The sequence below is a fragment of the Helianthus annuus genome, chromosome 16 (genome assembly GCF_002127325.2).
Source record: "Helianthus annuus cultivar XRQ/B chromosome 16, HanXRQr2.0-SUNRISE, whole genome shotgun sequence".
Taxonomy (NCBI): domain Eukaryota; kingdom Viridiplantae; phylum Streptophyta; class Magnoliopsida; order Asterales; family Asteraceae; genus Helianthus; species Helianthus annuus.
The window spans coordinates 187,267,465-187,293,782 of NC_035448.2; the positions used below are offsets into that span (position 1 = coordinate 187,267,465).

General features: G+C 42.1%; 1 protein-coding gene and 1 non-coding gene across 2 annotated transcripts; one reads left to right on the forward strand and one right to left on the reverse strand.

The window, feature by feature from the left end:
* Positions 1–3,673: 3,673 nt before the first annotated feature.
* Positions 3,674–5,371, reverse strand: LOC110918895. The gene is made up of 2 exons (XM_022163174.1): positions 5,028–5,371; positions 3,674–4,970 (listed from the first exon to the last, which is right to left on the reverse strand). Exons 1-2 carry the CDS (start codon positions 5,369–5,371, stop codon positions 3,674–3,676), a joined length of 1,641 nt encoding a protein of 546 aa, XP_022018866.1.
* LOC118488503 lies at positions 5,277–5,383 on the forward strand. The gene has a single exon (XR_004885043.1). It is a non-coding gene; the product is annotated as a small nucleolar RNA R71 (small nucleolar RNA).
* Positions 5,384–26,318: the final 20,935 nt, after the last annotated feature.

A 26,318-nucleotide genomic window follows, 5' to 3' on the forward strand; every position in this document is an offset into this window, starting at 1 on the left:
TTTTTTCCCGCTGCTGACAAGCTTACGGACCGTATGGGCTATCCCTTGCGGTCCGTAAAGTAGTTAATTTTTTCAAACCGCCAAGCTCTTACGGGCCGTATAGAGAGTTACTTGCGGTCCGTAAGAGATGTCAGAACAGCATTTTTATTTTATTTATTATTATTATGGTTATTATTATTATTATTTATTATTAGTAATAATGATTTATTATTATTAGTGATTATTATTATTATTATACCGTTAACTCACCTCGTTTCCGACGGTACACCCGCACTCCTTTGCTCAGTTATCCACCTGTGAACTACGCAGCTCAACAAACCGATCAGTACGTACGACGCAAACTGACACAAACACACTCAATATACACAAAAATAAAAGATACAAAATAAATGGTACAAACTATACAACTCGGGAAATCCCGAGCGTGTAACACACTCTCAAGTGCTCATAACGGGGAGGTCAATCACCTCCTCCTCTCGATCCTCTGTCGGTCCCTCGACAAAATGTTTCAATCGATGCCCATTGACCTTGAACCTCTGACCGTCTGCATTCTCAACCTCTATCGTTCCGTACGGAAACACCTGTTTGACCACAAATGGTCCGTGCCAACGCGATCTCAACTTTCCCGGGAACAGCTTCAACCGGGAATTGTATAGCAACACTTTCTCCCCACACTTGAACTCTTTCACCTGCTTCAAGTGTTTGTCGTGCAACGCCTTAGTACGCTCTTTATATGCCCACGACTTCTCATACGCCTCATCGCGCAACTCCTCTAACTCGTGCATCTGAAGAAACCGGTTCTTACCCGCAGCTGGCAAGTCAAGATTGACTGCCTTCAGTGCCCAGTATGCACGATACTCTAGCTCCACCGGTAGATGACACACTTTCCCATAAACTAACCTAAAGGGTGTGGTCCCAATAGGTGTCCGATAAGCAGTACGGAAAGCCCACAGAGTGTCATCCAACTTCTCGGACCAATCAATATGACTGTTTCCGACAGTTTTCTCCAAGATCCTCTTAATCCCCCTATTCGAATTTTCCACCTGCCCACTTGTTTGTGGATGATAGGCCGTCGAAAGCCGATGGGTGACCCCATAGCGTTTCAAGACCTTCTCCATCTGTGAATTGCAAAAGTGGGTGCCTCGATCAGATATCAAGGACTTCGGTGTCCCAAACCTAGCAAACAACCTCCTCAAGAATCTCACAACAACCCTCGCGTCATTCGTAGGCAAGGCCTCTGCCTCCACCCACTTAGAAACATAATCCACTGCGACTAGGATGTATCGGTTCCCCCTCGACATGGGGAACGGACCCATAAAATCGATACCCCAAATATCAAAGACCTCAACCACCTGAATGGGGTTCTGGGGCATCTCATTACGGGATGAGATATTTCCTGTCCTTTGACAGGCATCACAACTTCGCACAAACTCATGTGCGTCCCTAAAGATGGTCGGCCAATAAAAACCCGCATCAAACACACGTTTGGCGGTATAAGCAGCACCATAATGGCCACCAGTCGGTCCCTCATTACAATGTCGCATAATGCTGTGCGACTCGGACCCAAACACGCATCTCCTAATAACCTGGTCCACACCGATCCTAAACAAGTACGGATCCTCCCAAATGTAGTGCTTGACATCCGCAAAGAATTTCTTCTTTTGCTGATACGTCATGCCCTCCACAAGGTCACCTGTAGACAAGTAATTCGCCAGATCAGCGAACCAGGGAAAGCCTTCCTCGTGGGCTTTCAAAAACATCAACGCCTCATGGGGAAACTCATCCCCAATCCTATCCTCCCGAGTCTTCTCTATCTCGGGGCTCTCTAATCTTGACAGATGATCAGCAGCAACGTTCTTAGCCCCCTTCTTGTCCCTAATCTCTAGATCAAACTCCTGAAGCAGCAAAATCCATCGAATAAGCCTAGGCTTCGCATCCTTCTTCGCAAACAAGTACCGAAGAGCCGCATGATCCGTGAAAATAATAGTCTTTGACTGCACAAGATAGGAACGGAATTTGTCGCACGCGAATACGACTGCCAGCAACTCCTTCTCCGTCGTGGTGTAATTTTCTTGGGCGTCGCTTAGGGTCTTGCTAGCGTAGTAAATGGGATGAAAGTGTTTCTCCCTACGCCGCCCTAGAACGGCCCCAACAGCAAAGTCGCTGGCATCGCACATGATCTCAAATGGGAGGCTCCAATCGGGAGCAATCAGAATGGGAGCACTCACTAACCTTTCCCTAATCAACTCGAAGGCCCTCAAACACTCATCGTCGAACACGAATGGCCTATCCTTCTCTAGCAGCTGGGTCATCGGGCGAGCAATTTTCGAAAAGTCGCGGATGAAACGGCGGTAGAATCCCGCATGACCCAACAAACTCCTAACCGACTTCACAGAAGTAGGCGGCGGGAGCTTGGAAATAACCTCAACCTTGGCTTGATCAACCTCAAGCCCCGCCTGTGAAATCTTGTGCCCTAGCACAATCCCCTCTCGAACCATAAAATGACACTTCTCCCATTTAAGCATCAGGTTCGTCTCCTCACATCGAGTAAGCACACGCTCGAGATTACGCAGACAATGATCGAAGGAACTCCCAAACACAGAAAAGTCATCCATGAACACCTCCATGGAGTCCTCGATCAACTCGTGAAAGATCGCCACCATACAGCGCTGAAATGTGGCTGGAGCGTTACACAACCCAAATGGCATGCGTCGATACGCGAAGGTGCCAAAAGGGTATGTAAATGTGGTCTTTTCCTGATCCTCTGGTGCAATAGGGATCTGATAATAACCTGAGAATCCATCAAGAAAGCAATAGAACTGCTGTCCTGACAGTCGCTCCAGCATCTGATCAATGAATGGCAAAGGAAAGTGATCCTTGCGCGTGGCATCATTGAGTCTGCGATAATCTATGCAAACTCGCCAGCCGGTGACGGTCCGGGTGGGTATCAACTCATTCCTATCGTTGACGACCACTGTCATACCCCCCTTCTTGGGGACCACCTGGACGGGACTCACCCATGCAGAGTCCGAAATCGGGTAAATCAGTCCTGCATCCAGCAACTTAATCACCTCTTTCTGCACAACCTCCTGCATATTAGGGTTTAGCCTTCTCTGAGGCTGAACCACCGGCTTGAACTCCTCTTCCATAAAAATCTTGTGCGTGCAAAACGAAGGGTTAATACCCTTGATGTCCATCAGCTTCCACGCAATAGCCTGGCTATGCTCCCTCAAAACACTCATCAGCTTCTTCTTCTCCTCCTCCGTCAGTCCAGCAGAAATGATGACGGGTAACTGCGATCCCTCGCCCAAGAATGCGTACTCCAGATGAGACGGCAACTCCTTCAACTCCAGGGACGGGGGTGCCTCAACAGACGGTCTCTCCTTCGGAATCTCCTCCTCCTCCATAACCTCAAACACCTCGAATCTAGGGGAAGGCTCGGTAGCCTGCAACAGAGGGTCCTGCTCAACATCTAACTCAGTGACCTCACTCCCCTGATCATCCATACTAGCATCATGCGTGTCAGACGCATCTCTCCCACAAATCTCGCTGAGAAGGCCACCCACATGTGACATAAGAGTATCAATAAAGTAGAGAGTGTCATCATGCTGACGGGTGTGCCTCATAGAATGTTGGATATCAAAAGTGACCTCATCTTTATCGACACGAAGAGTCAACTTGCATCATATACGTCAATGACTGCTCGTGCAGTGGCAAGGAATGGACGACCTAAGATCAACGGGACCTCAGAGTCCTCATCCCTGTCGAGAATGACAAAGTCCACGGGAAATGCGAACTTGTCGACTTTCACCAACATGTTCTCCACGATGCCCCTAGGAAACTTCACCGATCGATCGGCAAGCTGAATACTCATGCGCGTAGGGGAAGGCTCTCCTAGGTCAAGCTTAGCGAATATGGAATAGGGCATGAGATTTATGCTAGCACCTAGGTCAGCAAGCGCATTGCTGACAGTAAGATTCCCAATCAGACATGGGATGGTAAAGCTACCAGGATCAGTCATTTTCTTTGGCAGCTTGTTCTGCACGACAGCAGAACACTCCTCACTCAGGTTGACAGTCGAAAGATCCTCTAATTTCTTCTTATTCGTAAGAAGATCCTTCAAAAACTTCGCATACTTCGGCATCTTCGCCAAAGCCTCGACGAGCGGGATGTTCACGTGTAACTTCTTCAGCATCTCCATGAAACGACCATACTGCTCCGCGTCCTTACCCTTCACTAACCTACCAGGGTAAGGGGGTGTCGGCTTGTACACCCTCATCAGCTCCTTCTCTGCATCCTTCTTCTCTACTGGAGACCCGCTGGACTGTGCTGTACTTGCTGGGCGCAGCCTAGGGTGCACTTTGCCAGCAGGGGTCTCCATCTCAATCACCTCGTCGACCTCCGGGTCCTCATCGACTACCGGCTCGACCTCTACAGCTCCTCGACCACTCCTCGTAGTAACAGCCTTTGTAGTGGCATTTGGATTACCCTCAGTGCTACTAGGGAGACCACCAGGGGGTCTCTGACTCAACTTCTCTGACATCGCACCTACAGTCCTCTCAAGATTCTGGAAAGCCATGCTCTGATTCTTCATGAAAGTCTCATGCTCCAAGAATCGCGACTGGTTCTCCTGATGCCGTGCCTCCTCTCTGGTCATGAACTGAGTCAGTAATTGTGTCTGCTGAACCAGGGTCTCTTGATGCTGCTTCATTGTCTCCTGGTTCTGCCTCAGCATCTCCTCCAACGTGGGGCTTTTATTCGTACCCGAACTCGATCCTGCTCCTGCGTCCTGAAATAAGTTCTGACGCTGCTGAAACCCCGGTGGGTGGTTGTTCTTCCAACTGAAATTCGGGTGGTTCCTCCAATTCGAATTGTAACGCTCCCCAAAATTTCCCTGATTTCGATTTCCCACAAACTCTACCTGCTCTGGTGTCTCAGTAGGGGCAATAGGACACGCGGTTGTGTCATGCCTACCAGTGCATATCTCGCATAGCTGCTCCTTCTATACCTTCATATCACTCACCTACTGTTTCAAAGCATCAATCTGTGCTTGCATCCTGGTGACCTCATCGACCTTGTGCACTCCTCTATGTGTAGTGGATGAATCTCTAGACTCAGGAAACTCGTAGCTACTCATCGCTATATCCTCGAACATATCCATGCACTCATCAGGTGTCTTGGCGGTCAGAAGATTGCCCCCGGCAGTAGTATTCAGCATATTCCTCGTAGTGGGTGTCACTCCATGATAGAATCTCTCAACTAAAGCCCAATCCTCAAATCCGTGATGAGGACACTTGAGTAGTAACTCCTTGAAACGCTCCCATGTCTCGTAGAATGAATCTCCCTCCTTTTGGCGAAACTCTTGGATCATGCTCCTCAGACGAGCGGTTTTGGAAGGAGGGAAATACTTACCTAAGAATTTTTCTTTCATACCGGCCTAGGTAGTAATGGATCCCGCTGGGAGGGATTCCAACCAAGCATGAGCGCGGTCAGCGAGCGAGAATGGAAATAGGCGCAGCTTGCAGGCATCCTCGGTGACACCTTGCTCCTGGAACGTATCGCAGATAGCTGAAAAGCGCGAGAGATGGACATCCCGGTCCTCAGAAGGTAGTCCATGGAATTGGATGGTGTTCGTAACCATCGTGATGATCTGGGGTGGAATCTGCCAGCAATTAACCCCGATAGCGGGTCGGGTAATGCTGGAACGAGCATTGGCCGCGTTCGGCCTGGCGTAGTCTGCGACGACTCTCCTAGCTGGGGCTTCGTTGTCACCCATAGTAGAAGCAGAAGATGAAGTGTGTACCTGACTAGCTCGGAAAATGCGAAGGCGCTCGTGGAAAGCTCGCTCGGGCTCAGACGAAGCAGCAAACGAAGGTGGCCCCTGTGAACGAGTGTGGTGCATACAATGAGAAGAAATCTAATCTAAGTACTAAAGCAAATCTAACCCTAAAGGCACAAATTGCAAGCAAAAGGCACCTAAAGGCAATGGAAATCTGTGAAAGCAAATAAACAACTAAATAGACGACTCGGGTCGTTCTCTAAAGTGCCAGTGTCCCCGGCAACGGCGCCAAAAACTTGGCGTGTGAAAATGTGTATATTAAATTCGAACAAGTTTTAAAAATGGAATCACAACCTAAACCACACACAATCGGCAAGTGCACCGGTCGCAGTGTAGTGTAGATGGCAAGACCGGATATCAATCCGTGGACACTATATGCAAACTCTAGATACTGAACCTCTATCGAAGAAATAGTCAAATTTTTAGATTTGTTTTGAGTGATTTTAAATAATTAATTAACAACTAAAATAAGCAAGAAAACGTCGGAAACAAAACAAGCAAACGAAGCAAACACGTGCACAAATTGTGATCAAATATATATGAGATAAAGGCTACCTAGGTGTCGAATCCCTAGAATCATGCAATGCTAACGTGACAATGATGACGGTTAAATATCTATTTCCCTTGATTGACCCCCCGCTAGAGATGTCCCAAACGAGAAAGCAAGACTAAATGTGAAGTGCTAGAACGAACAGGCTCGAGCTATCGATACCAAATCCTACGAAAATAGAATCCTTTTGACCTCAGAGACAATAATGTTGAGAGAGAATCCCACAATCGCAAAGCAAACCCAACTTTGATAATTAAAATCCTAGGAAACCCTAATTACGATGCAATAAACGAGCCCGAGCTATCGGTCACCCAATCTACCCACCAATAATTAGCTAATAACCTAGCTCACCCTAATCGTCTTTCGAGTCACAAGATGAGGATGCAAGTTTTAATATCTTGATTTTAATTATTAATCAACTTGGTCAATTTCTCAACACAATATTCAACCCGAAAATCCTAAGATAACCGAATTAAATTAAATCCTAAGTCTAGGGGGAATTTCTTCGTGCCTAAACCGCTGAATTTATTGACTAATAACAATCAAAATATACCAACATGCAATATCAAGATCAATATCAAAGAAAGATTATGTAAATCACATCAAATAACCGAAATCATGTCAAATATGCATTACAATCATCTAGTTCATCAAAACCTAGGTAGTTGAGAAGTTTAGCTACTCATAATATTCAATAAAACAACTGAACAAAGTCTGGAAACAACTGAATTCATAGTTCAAGACGAAAAGAAACCGAAAAACTAATGTTTAACGAACCCGAAACGCTCCAAACTCGAACCGAAAGCTTCCAAGACTCTTGCACAGCTTCAAGATGCCTCACAATCGTCCATGAATGCTCCAATGCCGCCTGTGTTGCATGAATGAATAAACCCTAGTCGGCTGCCTTGATTTATAATTTTTTTTGCGAAAACCGACTCGCTTACGGACCGTATGGTGAAAGGCTTGCGGTCCGTAAGCAACTAGGTCAATCCGGGTGCGCGCCTCCTCCTTGCGGACCGTAAAGACCTGGTCTTACGGTCCGTAAAGGGTCCTGTACAGCATTATTTTATTTTTTTCTTGCTTTTCCGACACGTCTTTCCGTGTTCCTTTCGCTGCACCATTTTTCTTCTGTTTTCACCGCGAAATTAGCAGGTTCATCATCAATTCCTGCAAATCCATAATTTAAACAATTCAGTATCCAAATCGCGAGAAAACCACATCCAAAATCATAAGAATGTAAGGATTTGATACGAAAAATATGTGTAATTATAAACATATCACGAACTATCTGATGATTAGCGGCGCGTGCATTGGCCTCCCCGATCACATAAGTTCGGTACAACATTTCATGGGTCTTCGCCCTCTGCCGGTTAACCTTGCCGGGAGTAAAGGAGTTTAAGAACCAATCGCGGCAGGGCCCGAATTCCTGAAAAGTGTCCCTTTGCTTCAAACCCCAGGGAGCTTGGTGAGGAGCGCTACCACGTTCTTCCTCGGTATAACTCTTATAGTAGATATCACCGAGGGTATCCTTTGCCCCAATGACATTTGGGTTGTAGCCCCCAGCCCCACCAGAGCTCGCGCCGCTGGAAACATACCGACCCGACCCCTTGGTAGTAACTATCTTTGTGCGATCATGAGCCTCAGTATGCGCGGGGTGGGTAGGTTTCGTAACCTCAGGCTCCGTCCTCCTCTCAGGACCCTTAGTGATTTCAAAATCTGGATCGTTTACATGCCTTTCCATAGCCTTCTTCTGCTCCCTCTCCTTCTCCAAATCAGAGGCTCTCTTCCTCTTCGCCTCCTCAGCTCTCTTCTCCTCAGCCTTCTTCTTCTCCGCTTCTTCAGACTTCCTATCTTCCTCAGCCTTCCTCTGTTTCTCTTCCTCAGCTTTCTTCCGACGCTCCTCAGCTTTTCTCTGCGCCTCGGCAGCCTTCGCCGCATCCCCCTCACTAACATTTTTATCCTTAGCAGTCTGGGAAGATTTAATGGTAATCTTCGGCTTCTTCGGCTCTGGCTCAGTGAATGTAACCCCCTTCTCAAGGGTCTTCTTCTTGATTTCTGCAGAAACCAAATAAATAAACAAGGGAAATAGCAAAAGGGAGACAAGTCAGGAGTTTACCAGGAGAAAATCTATAGAGAGAGCGCAGGTTGCTCGTTTTCCCAACCAAGGGAATCGCACCAACCACCGATGCGGAAGCCACACAAGATGTGGTCTCGCTCCTAACTCTTTTTCTGATGACCAACTGTGCAGCAGTCTCCTCTTCTTCTTCAGCTTCCTCTTCTTCATGCGCGGCAGTTGAAGGAGTAGCGACAGCATCAGGGTTACGAGAACCCGCGCTTCCAGAGCTCCTTGAACCACCCGCTCCAGCCTTCATCTCAGCTGTGCGCGATAAGCCTTTAAGTGAATCACTAATTATCACATAATCGTTTAAGTCACTCTGTCTAAGGCGAAGAGTACCTTTTCCAGCAGCAGCGGTTGCGCGACTACTACCAGCCCATTTACTGGTCACCTCGGTATCCAAGTTGGCTTTTTTCTTCTTCTTCAAGGGTTTCTTTTTCTTCTCTTCTGGGTCAACCCCCAGGTCGCGCAACACACCTGCAAAGATGTTAGACCACGGACTTAGCTCGCCGTTTGAAGATCCTACAGACTCCTCGCTGGAAAGATAGACAACCTCTTTCCCAGCAGAAGTCACAGAGCGCAAAGGACGAGGTTTAGGAAATTGCGCACCTTCAGTCGTGGTAGGCGGCGAGGCAAAGGCATCAGCAACCGGATACATGAAATTGCCTCTAATCTGCTCGTACCAGCTTTCCTCATCCACGAGCAGTGGGCGCACGCCCATAGATCCACCGAAAGTGGCGAACGCAGCTTGATACAATTGCGCCTCTACACGTCAAAATGCATAAGTGAAATAAAGCATAAAACATGAAACAAGGGAAAGTAGGAAAATCACTGACCTTGATCACCAATCTTCAGAACCGGCACCTCCTTGCTGTCTGGTGACCACTGGTCACTCATGCGCGCCGCTACCAGAACATTTTCCCTAAATACCCGGTTAGGGGTAGGGGTCAACTGCTGATACCATCGTTCGTGTTTCGGGATCGGAAGATCCTCTTTCAGCACCGGCTCACTCCAATCTCTGAAGGGCATGGCAATCGGCAGCACCTCTTCTCGAATGAAGAAAAATTTGGGTTTCCAATCGTGGAAACTCTTTGGTGGGTTTAGCAAGATCTTCTTTGCAGCACCACGGCTGGCAAACGAGAAGAAGCCCATCGTCCGTTGGAGTTGGTAGAAGGCCCGGAACTTATCGACAGATGGCTCGATGCCATGGGCTCGGCATAGAAACTCAAAATGACGAACCCTAACCATTCCAGGAGGGCTCATCTGAGAAAGATGGAAGTTGTAGTGGTGCAATATGTGCCCCATGAAGTTCGTTGCTGGTAACCTAAAGTTACCTTGAAGAAAAAAGTCTTCAAATAATGTAATGTAACCCGGCGGTGCGTCGGCGGCAGTCTGGTTCTGAGCCGGGTACCGAGCATCCCACTCCGGTGGAAACCGGAAGCTCCTAACAATCTGCTCGAAAAGTCCAAGATCCCACCGGAGAGCGGGAACAGGACCCTCTTCTGTGGAAACTCCCTCCTGATGTTCTTCAGTCATCGTGAAGAAAGATGCAAGTTTCTGGAAAAAACTTGAAGATGTGAAGAAAATCTTGAAGATCTGCTACAAGATTTCAAGATTCAAAGAGGAGAAACGGGAGAAAGTTGGAAAGCAAAGAAGAGAAGTGAGAACCTCTCACATCTCTTCGGATATATATACCCATCGCATTTAATGCGATGGGTAAACGTGCCGCTTTCGCCGCTAGGCTAACCAACAAGAGGCTGACACGTCACACGGAAAAGCAGGGTTGACGATTACCACGCGCGCGTGGGCCTCACTCTCCTGACACGAAGTGCAACCGTCGCAGTCGGCATGATGACATCCGTGCCAGGGGTCAACTCAGACGTCGCAATCAGCGACTTATCTCACCAACTTGCCAGAGTTCAAATTTCGAAGTTTTTCCCACCATAAGATTACAATTAGCTTCATGCAAAAGTTATCAAGGGCGCGCAAGTTAACATCACCTTAACAACACTTCGCGTCGCGCCACACCAACCAAAAGCAAGACACATTCCCTTCAACTTTTATTTTTTCTAAGTCCAGAGCTCCAACCACTTGCGTCGCGCATGGTGCAGCACTGGACTGGGGGGACTTGAAGGGGTATGGTCCCAAAAAGCCGCGCAAACCTCCATCAAAGTTGCGTGTGGGACCATACTCCTTATCTTAATAAACTTCCTACTAAGAGTCTCGCGCGAGATACACCACTTTCTGCTCTACGTCACGCGAGGTCTCGCGCACAAGAAGTTCCGATATCAACACTTAGCATACTAAAAGAGCACATGGGCATACTAACCAGCGCGGGTTAGTTAAATGCTCAACAGGAACCGCATAGGAAGGCAGTGCAAGGCTGCCTCCAGTGGTACACAAGGTACAAGTGGCAGTGAAAAGAGCCAATGAGAGTCCAGCAGGCTCTGGTCAATCGTGCGCCACGATCGTCTGACGAGAAGTACGTAAGGACGCCTACGTGGCACCAATCAGGGGACGGAGACATCTGTCCCACGATCTCCACTTGTCTGCTGATGGCAGAAGAGCAGCAGGGCCGACAACAACGACACGTGGCTCCAATCAAGGTGCGCCAGCACCGAAGAACTTCTAGAAGCCACTAAACGGTCGACACTAGTGAGACAAAGAGCACATCCGTTGTGTTGTCCATTTCCGGCCCAAGGCCCATCAGCCCATATCCTCTTACACCTCTCCGGCTATAAATAGAGACCTCATTCCACAGGTTAAACATTCGATTCCCTCTACTCTCACTCTTAACACTTGATTATCCTTCCAAAGCAGTTGCTTATTCTCACGCCGGAGCCCGGTTAAGAGGGAAACCCCCACATTCCCCTCTTAACGAGTAACGGTGTTTTGTTTTGCAGGATTGAACCTCAAGTCGGAGCTCAAATATTCATAAGAAGATTAACCATTATGGTAGAAACATAAACCAAACTGATTAGTCCCCATAATTAGTTCAGTGTTTCTTCATAGGTTGATTAATCAAGATAGAAAAATGTGTTATCACTCCTACAAAAAAACTAGATTTATATCTAAATGTTTTCAGCAAAAGCCAATCATACCTTAATTTAGGATACCTTCAAGTGTTGTTAATAACACAGAGCCGGCTCAACCGTTTTAGAGGCCCAAAGCGAACTAGAGATCTGGGACCTACTATTTTATGTTTAACTGCCCTAATTTAAACATATATACATTGCGGTCTTTTTTTAAATTTGGAGCCTTTCTTAAATGGTGGCGCAAAGCCCTTGCTTGGGTTTACTTACCCTTGGACCGGCCGTCTAATGACATGAACATGGTTTAAATTCACTTGAATTCTGTGCCGTGCAGTGTTTAGAGCACAAGTTAATAGCTGATGCTTATAAGTACATCAAATTTTAGAACAACCTTGTTTTAAAGAATCTCTTAGTCTTTCAGCCGAGTTTGAACTAGGCCTATTGTCAACCAAGTACGAGCTCATATTTTCCGAAACCTAAACACACTTCAATTAATTTGTTAATACTTTTATAAATTTGCGTCTCGTATTTATAAGTTATAATATTTAAACACGAGAAACAGGTTTGATAAAAAAATGCATGTGGGTCGTACCCAAGATTTATGTAAATATATACCTTATATAATAAATGGTTGTTTTGTTAAATGTCAACAAAATCATTTTTCAAAAAAATACGTACATTGTTATATAAGTTACCAGCTGTATATTATGTGTATACATTATTCAGCTATGTAAATCTATGCTTTCATTATTAATATTACGTTATATAATTTCTATCCTTAAATTCATATAATAGGTCTACAACCAGTATTTTATAAAAAAAAAAATGATCACGATCTTAAATTGAAACTATATACAACTGGTGTACAACCCCCGCGTTGCGGGAGCGGAATTCGTAAAATTGTGTTAGGTAGTAAGTAAATGACGACTAAAATCGTAAAAAAAAAATCATAAAACAAAAACACAAATTCATATGGTGAGGTGATGTAAAACGTGGGCAAAGAAAAACACAAATTTATACCGCGAGCTAACGTAAAACGTAGAAAACTCGAATTTATACATAGAAAGCTTTAACTTAAAGACCAAGAAAAACCCGAATTTATATAGAGAAAGCATGAACTTAAAGACCCAAAAATAAACGCAAACTTCAAGGGCCAAAAGTGAACTATACAAACTTGAAGAACTGAAAATGTAAACCACCATAAAAAACACTAAAAGAAATAAAGCACTATTAGGCGGGGTTCGCAAAACTATGCTAAATGGTAAGAAAACGACGACTAAAACTGAAAAAAAAATCATAAAACAAAACGCAAATTATACCACGACGTGACGTAAAATATAGGCAAAGACAAACACGAACTTATACCACAAGCTGGCGTAATACGTAGAAAACTCAAATTATATCGAGAAAGCTTTAACTTAAAGACAAAATAAATCAGACGCAAATTTATACATAAAAAGCTTGAACTTAAAGACCAAAAAAGAGAAAAGTGCATGGATAGTCCCTGTGGTTTGCCTAAATTTCACCTATAGTCCTTACATTTTTTAAATTACAGCTATAGTTCCCAAGTTTTGCAAATTCGTTATCGGATGGTCCTTGGCGTGGATGAAAGTTAGTTTTCTCAGTTAAGTGGGTGTGAAATGATAAGAATGCCCTTATTATTTATCTAAATATAAAATCCTAACCCACACCCTCTACCCCCTTTCTTCTTCATCTCTCATCAAACTACCAGCCCCACCGCCAGTTCTGCCCAGATTCCGGCGAACCACGCCTCATAAAACCACCACCATACACCTCTCCGACGAACCCGTAACTTCCGGCGAACCCACAATTCCATGAGATGTTCAAAACCGAGCATATCACGTTTCAGATCTGAATTGTTACGTTTAGTGCTCACATTCCAGAATTAATTTTGATTGTTTAGGGCTTGTGTTTAATTGTTTATATTTGTTAATCTCTGAATGTGTCATGCTTTTGCGACAAGTTCCCGTTTGATTGTGTTTCTTACTGGAATTTACATATAGTTATTGGTTCATGGAGTTCTTCATCACCGCTTTTGAGTTGAAACTTGCAAATTTGTCTTCACAACTAACATGCTTTACTGCTTTAGTAACTTGTATTTGATTAGTTTATGCATATGTTCACTGAATTGGGGTCGGCAGAGTCAGCTTGCTATAATGATTTTTGATCGGTTCCTTAATTTTTATATTTGTTCGTTTTTTATTGTTTCTATTTTAGCTTAAGGATTGATACCTGGTAATTGTTTGGTATGGCTGGTATACAGGTCAAAACAAGTGATTAAACCTTCAAAATGGTTAGAGCATACTCACAAGAGCACACTTACAAGGCAAGCACCCATGGGAACGAGTCACATCTGCATCATGGCGCAAGTTTGCCGACCCAGTGAACAAACGCACCTTATCACACATCCTACAAATTGACACATTGAACCAGAGAGGTGTATGGTGGGGTTCGCCGGAAGTTACGGGTTCGCAGGAGAGGTGTATGGTGGTGGTTTTATGAGGCGCCGGAAGTTATGGGTTCACCGGAATCTAGGTAGAAGTGGGGCGGTGGTGCTGGTGGTTTGACGAGAGTTGAAGAAGAAAGGGGGCAGATGGTGGTGGTGTGGGTTAGGTTTTATAATTAGATAATAAGGGCATTCTTGTCATTTTACACCCACTTAACTAAGAAAACTAACTCTCATCCACGCCAGGGACCATCTGAGAACGAATTTGCAAAACCTGGGGACTATAGCTGTAATTTTAAAAATGTAGGGACTATAGGTGAAATCTAGGCAAACCATAGAGACTATTCGAGCAGTTTTCTCACCAAAAAATAAATGCAAAACTTCAATGGTCAAAAGTGAACCATACAAACTTGAGGGACGAAAATGTATACCACCTTAAGAACCACTAAAAGACAAAAAAAAACACTATTCATAAGACCTGTCTAAAGTATAATACACTAGAGAGATTCTCGTTCGCTTCGTTGCGAGCCTTTGGTCATTTTCAGTCTCGTTCATTACAATACCAGTATGATACCGACACTCGGCATAGCAATCATTGTCAATCCACACGTTTTTTACATCGATTGAGGAACAACCCTCCCTTTCGGATTATATATTTAATATATAGTATTCTGTTTGTTTTGTGTTAAATATACCTATAAATATTTAATATATATATATAGTAATATTTTTGTTTTGTTTTAAATAATATACCTATAAAAAAGAGGAATCTAGTTTATCTTGTAAAGATACACAAATGTATTCTATTTATTTTGTTCTGAGAGAAAGATATATGCATAGATTTTGTGCCAGAATCAATAGTGGTCCACCGAACCAAGTGGATAGAGTGGTTCGAAATGGTGAGTAGGCTTGCTCGGATTGGACCATTTATGACGCACTACCACCCATCACTGGACCGCCATGGTCACTTCTCAACCATCTCTTCTGCACGTGATCATTCTCAGACACTCCTCGTAGAACATCAAATATAGACAAATATACAGTTAAATAACTTATATTTGCCTTGTCTCTTGCTAAAAGTTTACGAAAACAAAATACGAAACACAACTAGACTACTTATTATGATATAAAGAAAGTTCAAGAATATTTAGCTTGCAACATTCGTTATATAATTTTTATTTATAACAAGTTTGTGTCACAGTATATATTTTTAACACTTATAAAGTGATTATTGATATAATTATTTTTCTTTTCAATAAATTAATACCAATGAATTTTAAGTTTGAAAATAAAAATCCTTTATGCAAGCTTTTTTTAACGATCAACAAAACAACTTTTATTTGTCCACCAACTAGCTAGCTATGCGCATAGGCGGTAGCTAAATATATATCACAAACGACATTACAACATAACCCGAGAAGAAACAGAAACCAACTAGCTGCTAGCTAAATACATATGCCCCGATTAGTTCAGACTATCGAGGTTGAAAGCTTTCCATTCTACCCACCCGCAAGGATCTTGTTTGGACTGATTCTTCACCCAAAGGAAACTTAGCGCTTTTGATTCTTCTATCATTATGGTCAACAATGGTGTCTTTGACTCGAAGACAACCAAGTTTCTAGCCCTCCGAATACTTCATATCACGGTCAAAATCACCGCTTCGACAGCCCTCATATCTTTTTTGACCCGACTGAGTACCTGTGCAATTTCAACAAGTCTTGAAAATAAAATGCAAAGATAGGCTGCAAGTGGCTCCATTACGTTACTACGCTCCACACCGTCTGAAAGAACTGACACAAGATGAAACCGTGATCCACCGAGTCTTGGGCATCCCCGCATAATCTACATAATAGATTTTGAACGTGGATGTTTCTTCACCTAAGTGCCAACATAGTAGGAAGCTGTTGAACATGCGACGAAGCGAACCTTTGTCGGGACCTAATTATCACGGGGACAAATCACTTGGGAATGTTGGCAGCGGATAACTAATACTCATCCAATGATCATTAACATCAGACTTAGATTCACAAGTATTGGAAGTGGATTCCATACTAACTTTGATCAAATATATGATAATGAACACACACTCACACACTGAACCGAATGAAAGTGAAAGGATATTATACAATATCTTGGTGCCGAAAATAGTTGCCGGCAAATGTCATTTTATACCGAAGAGATGGTGGTTGATATGGTGGTTATTCTTGGAAGGAATAACTGCCGTTTGAAACGGTAGCAATCAACCGTCGTGTCCCTTCTCTTATTTGTTACATATATACATAATATAAGTTTAATTATCCTAAAAATACATAATACACATACATAATTAAGTTTATAATCTAATACACTCCCCTAAACTTGATTATATTTCCGAGAATGCATTAGAACACTTCGGTTAGCTTCATCCACAACCTTCTCCACTTGCTTGAAATCGAACTGACGTCTTTTCTGCATCTTCTTCATCCCATGCCAATCATTTCCTGCAAATAATGCATAATGGTCACCTTTTTCTTCCGGGATGCAACCGTCACTCATGGTTCTTTCTCTTCGGCCTGCAACTGAATCTTGATTATCGGAGTAACTCCGACTTCGGCTAACAGATTCGTTACCTTTCACTGTTTCTTTTTCACAAACTTTCTGTTGTGTTGATTTGAATTTATAGTAGTACACTAGAACATCCAGGTACTTAGCATAGATTATTCTCATTAATTCGCCGTCATTGTAATCGTACCCCATGTCCTTGGCCACTACTGCCCATAGGTTGTTAGACGTAACATTCTTGTGCCCTCCTTCTCGTTTCACCACCAAATATAACTCGAGCAGATTTATCTTCCTTTTATCACCCGAATATGCCGGAATCGGTCTCGTAGAGATTCCTAATTTAGTTTTTATGAACCACTTTAACATCTCTTCAAATTTAATTTCCAGATCATACTTATATTTACAGACATATTCTACATCTTCTAGCATGTCTAGCAAGGCTTTACAATCTTGAAACTCATGAAAGTCCATTGCTTGTAGGATCATAACATTCCAATCGGTTCTTGAGAAGACAAATTTAGACTTTCAAAATAAGAGTTTAAATAATCTGATTTGTACTCATCATAATCCGAACCGAGACTGATTATCATTTGCCTTTCTTTTATTCCTAATTCGTCTTCTTTAGTTAAACTAGTGTTCTCATTCTTTATATTCGAAATGGGAGAACTGAACGTGGGATAAATCCTACATCTTTCTCCGCTTATCTTAACGGTATAGCCTTGTATCATGAGTTGATCCATACTTAAAACATTTCGATCCAATTCAGGAGTGTAAAACACGCTTTGAATTCAAAATGTTTCGTTCCCTGACTTAACATCTACGGCCCCAATGCCCCTTATGAACAAGAAATTATTTTCCCCGGTTTTGGTCTCTACCCCAAACATGTGTTTTATTCGTTTAAAAGCATCCAGATTTCCCGCATAATGATGTTTAAAATTAGTACTTACATACCACATTTCTAACCATAAATCGCCTTCCATTCCAGTAACGATTAATTCCTGTCTGAAATCATCATCGGCCTCTTGTCTCTGGATTCCGGTGTTGATGGCTTGACGAATTAACTGGGTTGCTTCATTGTTCTCATTCGTATTGCACGAGATGATTTGATGACCGGGTTCATGGCAGTAATAACATCGCTTATGAAACGATTCCTTACTCCGTCTTTCTATCTTCTCATTTGTGCAACGTTCACAGGGCATTAATGTTGATGTTGAATGAATTTCACTGTCTCTCTTCACCGTGGCTCTAATACCACTTGTTGGCAGCGGATAATTAATGCTCATCCTGTTGGTGCATACATATGTCGTCTTCGTCTTGTATCGAGTCTTGTACTAGATATGTTAGATCAGGGCACGTTGTACGAAAAAATAGGTGGTATAGGTGTTTATTTAGTGTGATTCCGCTTGAAAGTGGTGATTCCGCTTGAAATGACTTGTGTCACTTTCAAGCGAAATCAACATCTATTTGATTCCGCTTGAAATGCACATGTCACTTTCAAGCGGAACCTGAAGGCTATAAATAGTTTGGTTCAAGCGAAATCAGGTAACAGTTGTGAACTTGGATACCGAGGTGCTGCCGGTTTATCCCATGATTGTATTCATTGTCAGTGGACAATTACAACATGCTAAAGAAATGGAAAGTATAAATGTGATAAACAATCTCACTGCGGATATGCCAGTAGGTTTCTGCACATTTAGTAGATTGTAACGAGATATAAACCTAAATTCAAACTTGCTTATATCGTGGGTAACATTTCTTGGATATATGGGTAACCCCCGAAATCTTGTTTGAAAGGTCCCTCTTTCTGAGATACTAGGTCTTTATACTCAGTGATATCTGGGGTATTATCCCAGGACTTCTGCTGAATGGAAATTCTGACCTAGTCCCCGTATAATACTTTCCGCATTGCTTGAAATATAGCGCCACCCTCAGCATAAAAAAAGATGAAACATTGAAAAATGCTAATCATGTGCCGTTGAAGAAAAGATCCTCTAAAAGGGACACACCAAAAGTCGAACCGTCATCTCTCTGCTGAACGGAAGTTCTGACCTGAGCTCTCACGGTTTCGCATCTAACCCCTTACAGATATCATCTAGGTATACTCACCTGTAAGACTGAATATTGGGATCTGGATACGGGAGTATATTCAAGTAGTGGGACACGCGAATAAGTTTAAGTGTTTAAAACATTAATATCGTATCTCGAAACAATTAAAATTTGTGTGAAAATTTAAGTGGACCAATATACTGACAATCTAAGTAAATTGTTTAGAACTTAAAATGAAATGAAGCTTAACAGTGTTGGTGATTTGTCTCATAAACTGATATGATCCTCTTACACAAACTCACAAAAAAAATATTGTTTGTAAATACTTTCTTTGCATTTCTTTTAAACTCAAAAATCCAAAAAGATTTTCAGCGTGTTTTAGCATAAAGTTTGAAAAATTCAAAAATATTTTCGACAACTGATGTTGGAAAGTTGATTTTCAAAATTCCGAGTGCTGAACATGATGAACAGGTTTGGGAGTTTGTTTAAACATGATGAGCGTATTTTGAAGGGGAGTCTATTAAATCTAAAAATGGTTGAATATTCTTTGCAAGTGATCACATATATTCTGGTTGTGTGAAAAGGAAGAATCTGAGTTGGTGCTTACATCTTAATATTAAAATTGTTAACGTTTAGGAAACTTATGATTTAAGGAAGAGACTGTGCAGGTTTAAGTAAGAGCTGGGTTAATCGATCCTGAGATACCTGAGATGGATAAGAGCCAGGTCATGATCTTGGAACAACATCTTAGAGAGCCAGGTTCCGATACCTGAGGTTATGTAGAATGAGAGCCAGATTACGAGTCTAAAACAGATGATGCAGATGAACTTAAGGAATCAAGAGATCTGATCAAGAGAATTAGAAAGCTCAAGAGCCAGACTCAGATCCTGGAAGTTTTTAGTATTCAAGTGGAGGAATCTGTTGGAGCTGAATAGAGAAGAGCCAAGTCAAGATCCTAGAAGAGAAGAAATTTTGAAAGCCCAAAGACTGATAAAGACTGAAGATGCGAAGACTCGACACTTTAAGACTCGTTAACATCTGAGGGGGAGGATATAACAACCCTAACGTAAACCGACACCCTCATAAATTTTTCGACACCCTAATATATCTTGAATTGTCTCAATATGTCTTTGTATGCACCCCGTATGTGAGAACCGAGCCCAAAATACAATATAACATATAAAATAAATTAAAAACCTTAAATCTTAAGTTGAGGCGGGCCGCGTATGACCTCACCTCAACTTAACGCGGGCCGCATTAAGGTGTAACCGGACTCCGCTGAAATCTTTAGTTCATGCGGGCCGCATATGAGTTCGTCTAAGTTCATGCGGGCCGCGAGCGACCTGGAATGTGGCACAGCCCTAGGCCGCCACGTGGCCCAACACACGGCAAGCCTACTAGGTGACCCAGCCAAGCTACGCGTTGACCCAGCGTTGACGCGGGCCGCGTAAGCTTGGCCTGTTCTTTACGCGGGCCGCGTGGAGACCCAATTACAGCCCTATATAAGAAGGCAACGGGCTTTCACTTTCCGTCGTTCATTTTCTTTCTTTCAATCTCAATTTCTGTAGTGGCGTTATTATACCCGGGCATTATACCCCCTAATTAGCGAGGTCCTGCTACGATGTAAGTATTATAACCCCTAGAGACGTATTAGATACTCTGCCCGATTGATCTAGGGTTCCGTAACGGCTGTCGTGGTTCTGCCCGACGTAGTCGTTGGAATGCCTTCTCGGGGAGGGTATTACTAATGTTAAAATGGGTTATTATACTAACACACGTGCATTTGTGTAAATTATAGATATTCACCAGGAAACCTTAAAGAATAACCTAAGACAGCAATGTGAGTAATCCTCTTTTTGTTAAATGTTTTTACAAAACCTTACATACTTTTCCATGCGAATAACAGTTATTGAGTATTTGTAAGAATACAATTATCGTGGGTATGTTGGGGTTTTGTATACAAAATTTGTTACCTCCTGGTTAAGGAGTAACATTTCCACAAGTCAGGTCTGACAATACCAACGGGTGATAATTGATATAACTTGGAAACAAATGTAATTGCGGGATCGCCCTCAATACTGTTCACTGTGAAATGATTTTATTTAAACCTGATTAAAATGGGATTCACTCACCAGTATTTCCCACTGACAAAATGTTTTTAAAACGCGTTTCAGGTAACAAAATGTGAAAGCCAAATAGAAGCCAGCTGGACAGCACTGAAGGCTTGGAAAAGTGGCAATAAAGTTACCTAAGAATAAAATGGATGTTTTTATTAAATAAATAGGATTTATTCCTATAAAATGTGTGTACTGAAAACTTGGGTTTTACCCATATGTTTAATATTAGCAAACATGGTGGTTTACTCTGATTAAATATTTCCTAACTACGGTCCTGATGAAAATTTCCGCTGCCAAATTGGATAAATAAACGTGATACCACCGAAACTGGCTCGCGGCCGCCCGTTCCTGGGAACTAGGGATCGGGGGCTGTGACAGGGAGTATGTTAGTGCATACATCTGTCGTCTTCGTGTCTTGTATCGAGTCTTGTACTAGATATGTTAGATCAGGGCATGTTGTACGAAAAAATAGGTGGTATAGGTGTTTATTTAGTGTGATTCCGCTTGAAAGTGGTGATTCCGCTTGAAATGACTTGTGTCACTTTCAAGCGAAATCAACATCTATTTGATTCCGCTTGAAATGCACATGTCACTTTCAAGCGGAACCTGAAGGCTATAAATAGTTTGGTTCAAGCGAAATCAGGTAACAGTTGTGAACTTGGATACCGAGGTGCTGCCGGTTTATCCCATGATTGTATTCATTGTCAGTGGACAATTACAACATACTAAAGAAATGGAAAGTATAAATGTGATAAACAATCTCACTGCGGATATGCGAGTAGGTTTTTGCACATTTAGTAGATTGTAACGAGATATAAACCTAAATTCAAACTTGCTTATATCGTGGGTAACATTTCTTGGATATATGGGTAACCCCCGAAATCTTGTTTGAAAGGTCCCTCTTTCTGAGATACTAGGTCTTTATACTCAGTGAAATCTGGGGTATTATCCCAGGACTTCTGCTGAATGGAAATTCTGACCTAGTCCCCGTATAATACTTTCCGCATTGCTTGAAATATAGCGCCACCCTCAGCATAAAAAAAGATGAAACATTGAAAAATGCTAATCATGTGCCGTTGAAGAAAAGATCCTCTAAAAGGGACACACCAAAAGTCGAACCGTCATCTCTCTGCTGAACGGAAGTTCTGACCTGAGCTCTCACGGTTTCGCATCTAACCCCTTACAGATATCATCTAGGTATACTCACCTGTAAGACTGAATATTGGGATCTGGATACGGGAGTATATTCAAGTAGTGGGACACGCGAATAAGTTTAAGTGTTTAAAACATTAATATCGTATCTCGAAACAATTGAAATTTGTGTGAAAATTTAAGTGGACCAATATACTGACAATCTAAGTAAATTGTTTAGAACTTAAAATGAAATGAAGCTTAACAGTGTTGGTGATTTGTCTCATAAACTGATATGATCCTCTTACACAAACTCACAAAAAAAATATTGTTTGTAAATACTTTCTTTGCATTTCTTTTAAACTCAAAAATCCAAAAAGATTTTCAGCGTGTTTTAGCATAAAGTTTGAAAAATTCAAAAATATTTTCGACAACTGATGTTGGAAAGTTGATTTTCAAAATTCCGAGTGCTGAACATGATGAACAGGTTTGGGAGTTTGTTTAAACATGATGAGCGTATTTTGAAGGGGAGTCTATTAAATCTAAAAATGGTTGAATATTCTTCTGCAAGTGATCACATATATTCTGGTTGTGTGAAAAGGAAGAATCTGAGTTGGTGCTTACATCTTAATATTTAAATTGTTAACGTTTAGGAAACTTATGATTTAAGGAAGAGACTATGCAGGTTTAAGTAAGAGCTGGGTTAATCGATCCTGAGATACCTGAGATGGATAAGAGCCAGGTCATGATCTTGGAACAACATCTTAGAGAGCCAGGTTCCGATACCTGAGGTTATGTAGAATGAGAGCCAGATTACGAGTCTAAAACAGATGATGCAGATGAACTTAAGGAATCAAGAGATCTGATCAAGAGAATTAGAAAGCTCAAGAGCCAGACTCAGATCCTGGAAGTTTTTAGTATTCAAGTGGAGGAATCTGCTGGAGCTGAATAGAGAAGAGCCAAGTCAAGATCCTAGAAGAGAAGAAATTTTGAAAGCCCAAAGACTGATAAAGACTGAAGATGCAAAAACTCGACACTTTAAGACTCGTCAACATCTGAGGGGGAGGATATAACAACCCTAACGTAAACCGACACCCTCATAAATTTTTCGACACCCTAATATATCTTGAATTGTCTCAATGTGTCTTTGTATGCACCCCGTATGTGAGAACCGAGCCCAAAATACAATATAACATATAAAATAAATTAAAAACCTTAAATCTTAAGTTGAGGCGGGCCGCGTATGACCTCACCTCAACTTAACGCGGGCCGCATTAAGGTGTAACCGGACTCCGCTGAAATCTTTAGTTCATGCGGGCCGCATATGAGTTCGTCTAAGTTCATGCGGGCCGCGAGCGACCTGGAATGTGTCACAACCCTAGGCCGCCACGTGGCCCAACACACGGCAAGCCTACTAGGTGACCCAGCCAAGCTACGCGTTGACCCAGCGTTGACGCGGGCCGCGTAAGCTTGGCCTGTTCTTTACGCGGGTCGCGTGGAGACCCAATTACAGCCCTATATAAGAAGGCAACGGGCTTTCACTTTCCGTCGTTCATTTTCTTTCTTTCAATCTCAATTTCTGTAGTGGCGTTATTATACCCGGGCATTATACCCCCTAATTAGCGAGGTTCTGCTACGATGTAAGTATTATAACCCCTAGAGACGTATTAGATACTCTGCCCGATTGATCTAGGGTTCCGTAACGGCTGTCGTGGTTCTGCCCGACGTAGTCGTTGGAATGCCTTCTCGGGGAGGGTATTACTAATGTTAAAATGGGTTATTATACTAACACACGTGCATTTGTGTAAATTATAGATATTCACCAGGAAACCTTAAAGAATAACCTAAGACAGCAATGTGAGTAATCCTCTTTTTGTTAAATGTTTTTACAAAACCTTACATACTTTTCCATGCGAATAACAGTTATTGAGTATTTGTAAGAATACAATTATTGTGGGTATGTTGGGGTTTTGTATACAAAATTTGTTACCTCCTGGTTAAGGAGTAACATTTCCACAAGTCAGGTCTGACAATACTAACGGGTGATAATTGATATAACTTGGAAACAAATGTAATTGCGGGATCGCCCTCAATACTGTTCACTGTGAAATGATTTTATTTAAACCTGATTAAAATGGGATTCACTCACCAGTATTTCCCACTGACAAAATGTTTTTAAAACGCGTTTCAGGTAACAAAATGTGAAAGCCAAATAGAAGCCAGCTGGACAGCACTGAAGGCTTGGAAAAGTGGCAATAAAGTTACCTAAGAATAAAATGGATGTTTTTATTAAATAAATAGGATTTATTCCTATAAAATGTGTGTACTGAAAACTTGGGTTTTACCCATATGTTTAATATTAGCAAACATGGTGGTTTACTCTGATTAAATATTTCCTAACTACGGTCCTGATGAAAATTTACGCTGCCAAATTGGATAAATAAACGTGATACCACCGAAACTGGCTCGCGGCCGCCCGTTCCTGGGAACTAGGGATCGGGGGCTGTGACAGGGAGTATGTTGGTGCATACATCTGTCGTCTTCGTGTCTTGTATCGAGTCTTGTACTAGATATGTTAGATCAGGGCATGTTGTACGAAAAAATAGGTGGTATAGGTGTTTATTTAGTGTGATTCCGCTTGAAAGTGGTGATTCCGCTTGAAATGACTTGTGTCACTTTCAAGCGAAATCAACATCTATTTGATTCCGCTTGAAATGCACATGTCACTTTCAAGCGGAACCTGAAGGCTATAAATAGTTTGGTTCAAGCGAAATCAGGTAACAGTTGTGAACTTGGATACCGAGGTGCTGCCGGTTTATCCCATGATTGTATTCATTGTCAATGGACAATTACAACATGCTAAAGAAATGGAAAGTATAAATGTGATAAACAATCTCACTGCGGATATGCCAGTAGGTTTTTGCACATTTAGTAGATTGTAACGAGATATAAACCTAAATTCAAACTTGCTTATATCGTGGGTAACATTTCTTTGATATATGGGTAACCCCCGAAATCTTGTTTGAAAGGCCCCTCTTTCTGAGATACTAGGTCTTTATACTCAGTGAAATCTGGGGTATTATCCCAGGACTTCTGCTGAATGGAAATTCTGACCTAGTCCCCGTATAATACTTTCCGCATTGCTTGAAATATAGCGCCACCCTCAGCATAAAAAAAGATGAAACATTGAAAAATGCTAATCATGTGCCGTTGAAGAAAAGATCCTCTAAAAGGGACACACCAAAAGTCGAACCGTCATCTCTCTGCTGAACGGAAGTTCTGACCTGAGCTCTCACGGTTTCGCATCTAACCCCTTACAGATATCATCTAGGTATACTCACCTGTAAGACTGAATATTGGGATCTGGATACGGGAGTATATTCAAGTAGTGGGACACGCGAATAAGTTTAAGTGTTTAAAACATTAATATCGTATCTCGAAACAATTGAAATTTGTGTGAAAATTTAAGTGGACCAATATACTGACAATCTAAGTAAATTGTTTAGAACTTAAAATGAAATGAAGCTTAACAGTGTTGGTGATTTGTCTCATAAACTGATATGATCCTCTTACACAAACTCACAAAAAAAATATTGTTTGTAAATATTTTCTTTGCATTTCTTTTAAACTCAAAAATCCAAAAAGATTTTCAGCGTGTTTTAGCATAAAGTTTGAAAAATTCAAAAATATTTTCGACAACTGATGTTGGAAAGTTGATTTTCAAAATTCCGAGTGCTGAACATGATGAATAGGTTTGGGAGTTTGTTTAAACATGATGAGCGTATTTTGAAGGGGAGTCTATTAAATCTAAAAATGGTTGAATATTCTTCTGCAAGTGATCACATATATTCTGGTTGTGTGAAAAGGAAGAATCTGAATTGGTGCTTACATCTTAATATTAAAATTGTTAACGTTTAGGAAACTTATGATTTAAGGAAGAGACTGTGCAGGTTTAAGTAAGAGCTGGGTTAATCGATCCTGAGATACCTGAGATGGATAAGAGCCAGGTCATGATCTTGGAACAACATCTTAGAGAGCCAGGTTCCGATACCTGAGGTTATGTAGAATGAGAGCCAGATTACGAGTCTAAAACAGATGATGCAGATGAACTTAAGGAATCAAGAGATCTGATCAAGAGAATTAGAAAGCTCAAGAGCCAGACTCAGATCCTGGAAGTTTTTAGTATTCAAATGGAGGAATCTGCTGGAGCTGAATAGAGAAGAGCCAAGTCAAGATCCTAGAAGAGAAGAAATTTTGAAAGCCCAAAGACTGATAAAGACTGAAGATGCGAAGACTCGACACTTTAAGACTCGTCAACATCTGAGGGGGAGTATAACAACCCTAACATAAACCGACACCCTCATAAATTTTTCGACACCCTAATATATCTTGAAATGTCTCAATATGTCTTTGTATGCACCCCGTATGTGAGAACCGAGCCCAAAATACAATATAACATAAAAAATAAATTAAAAACCT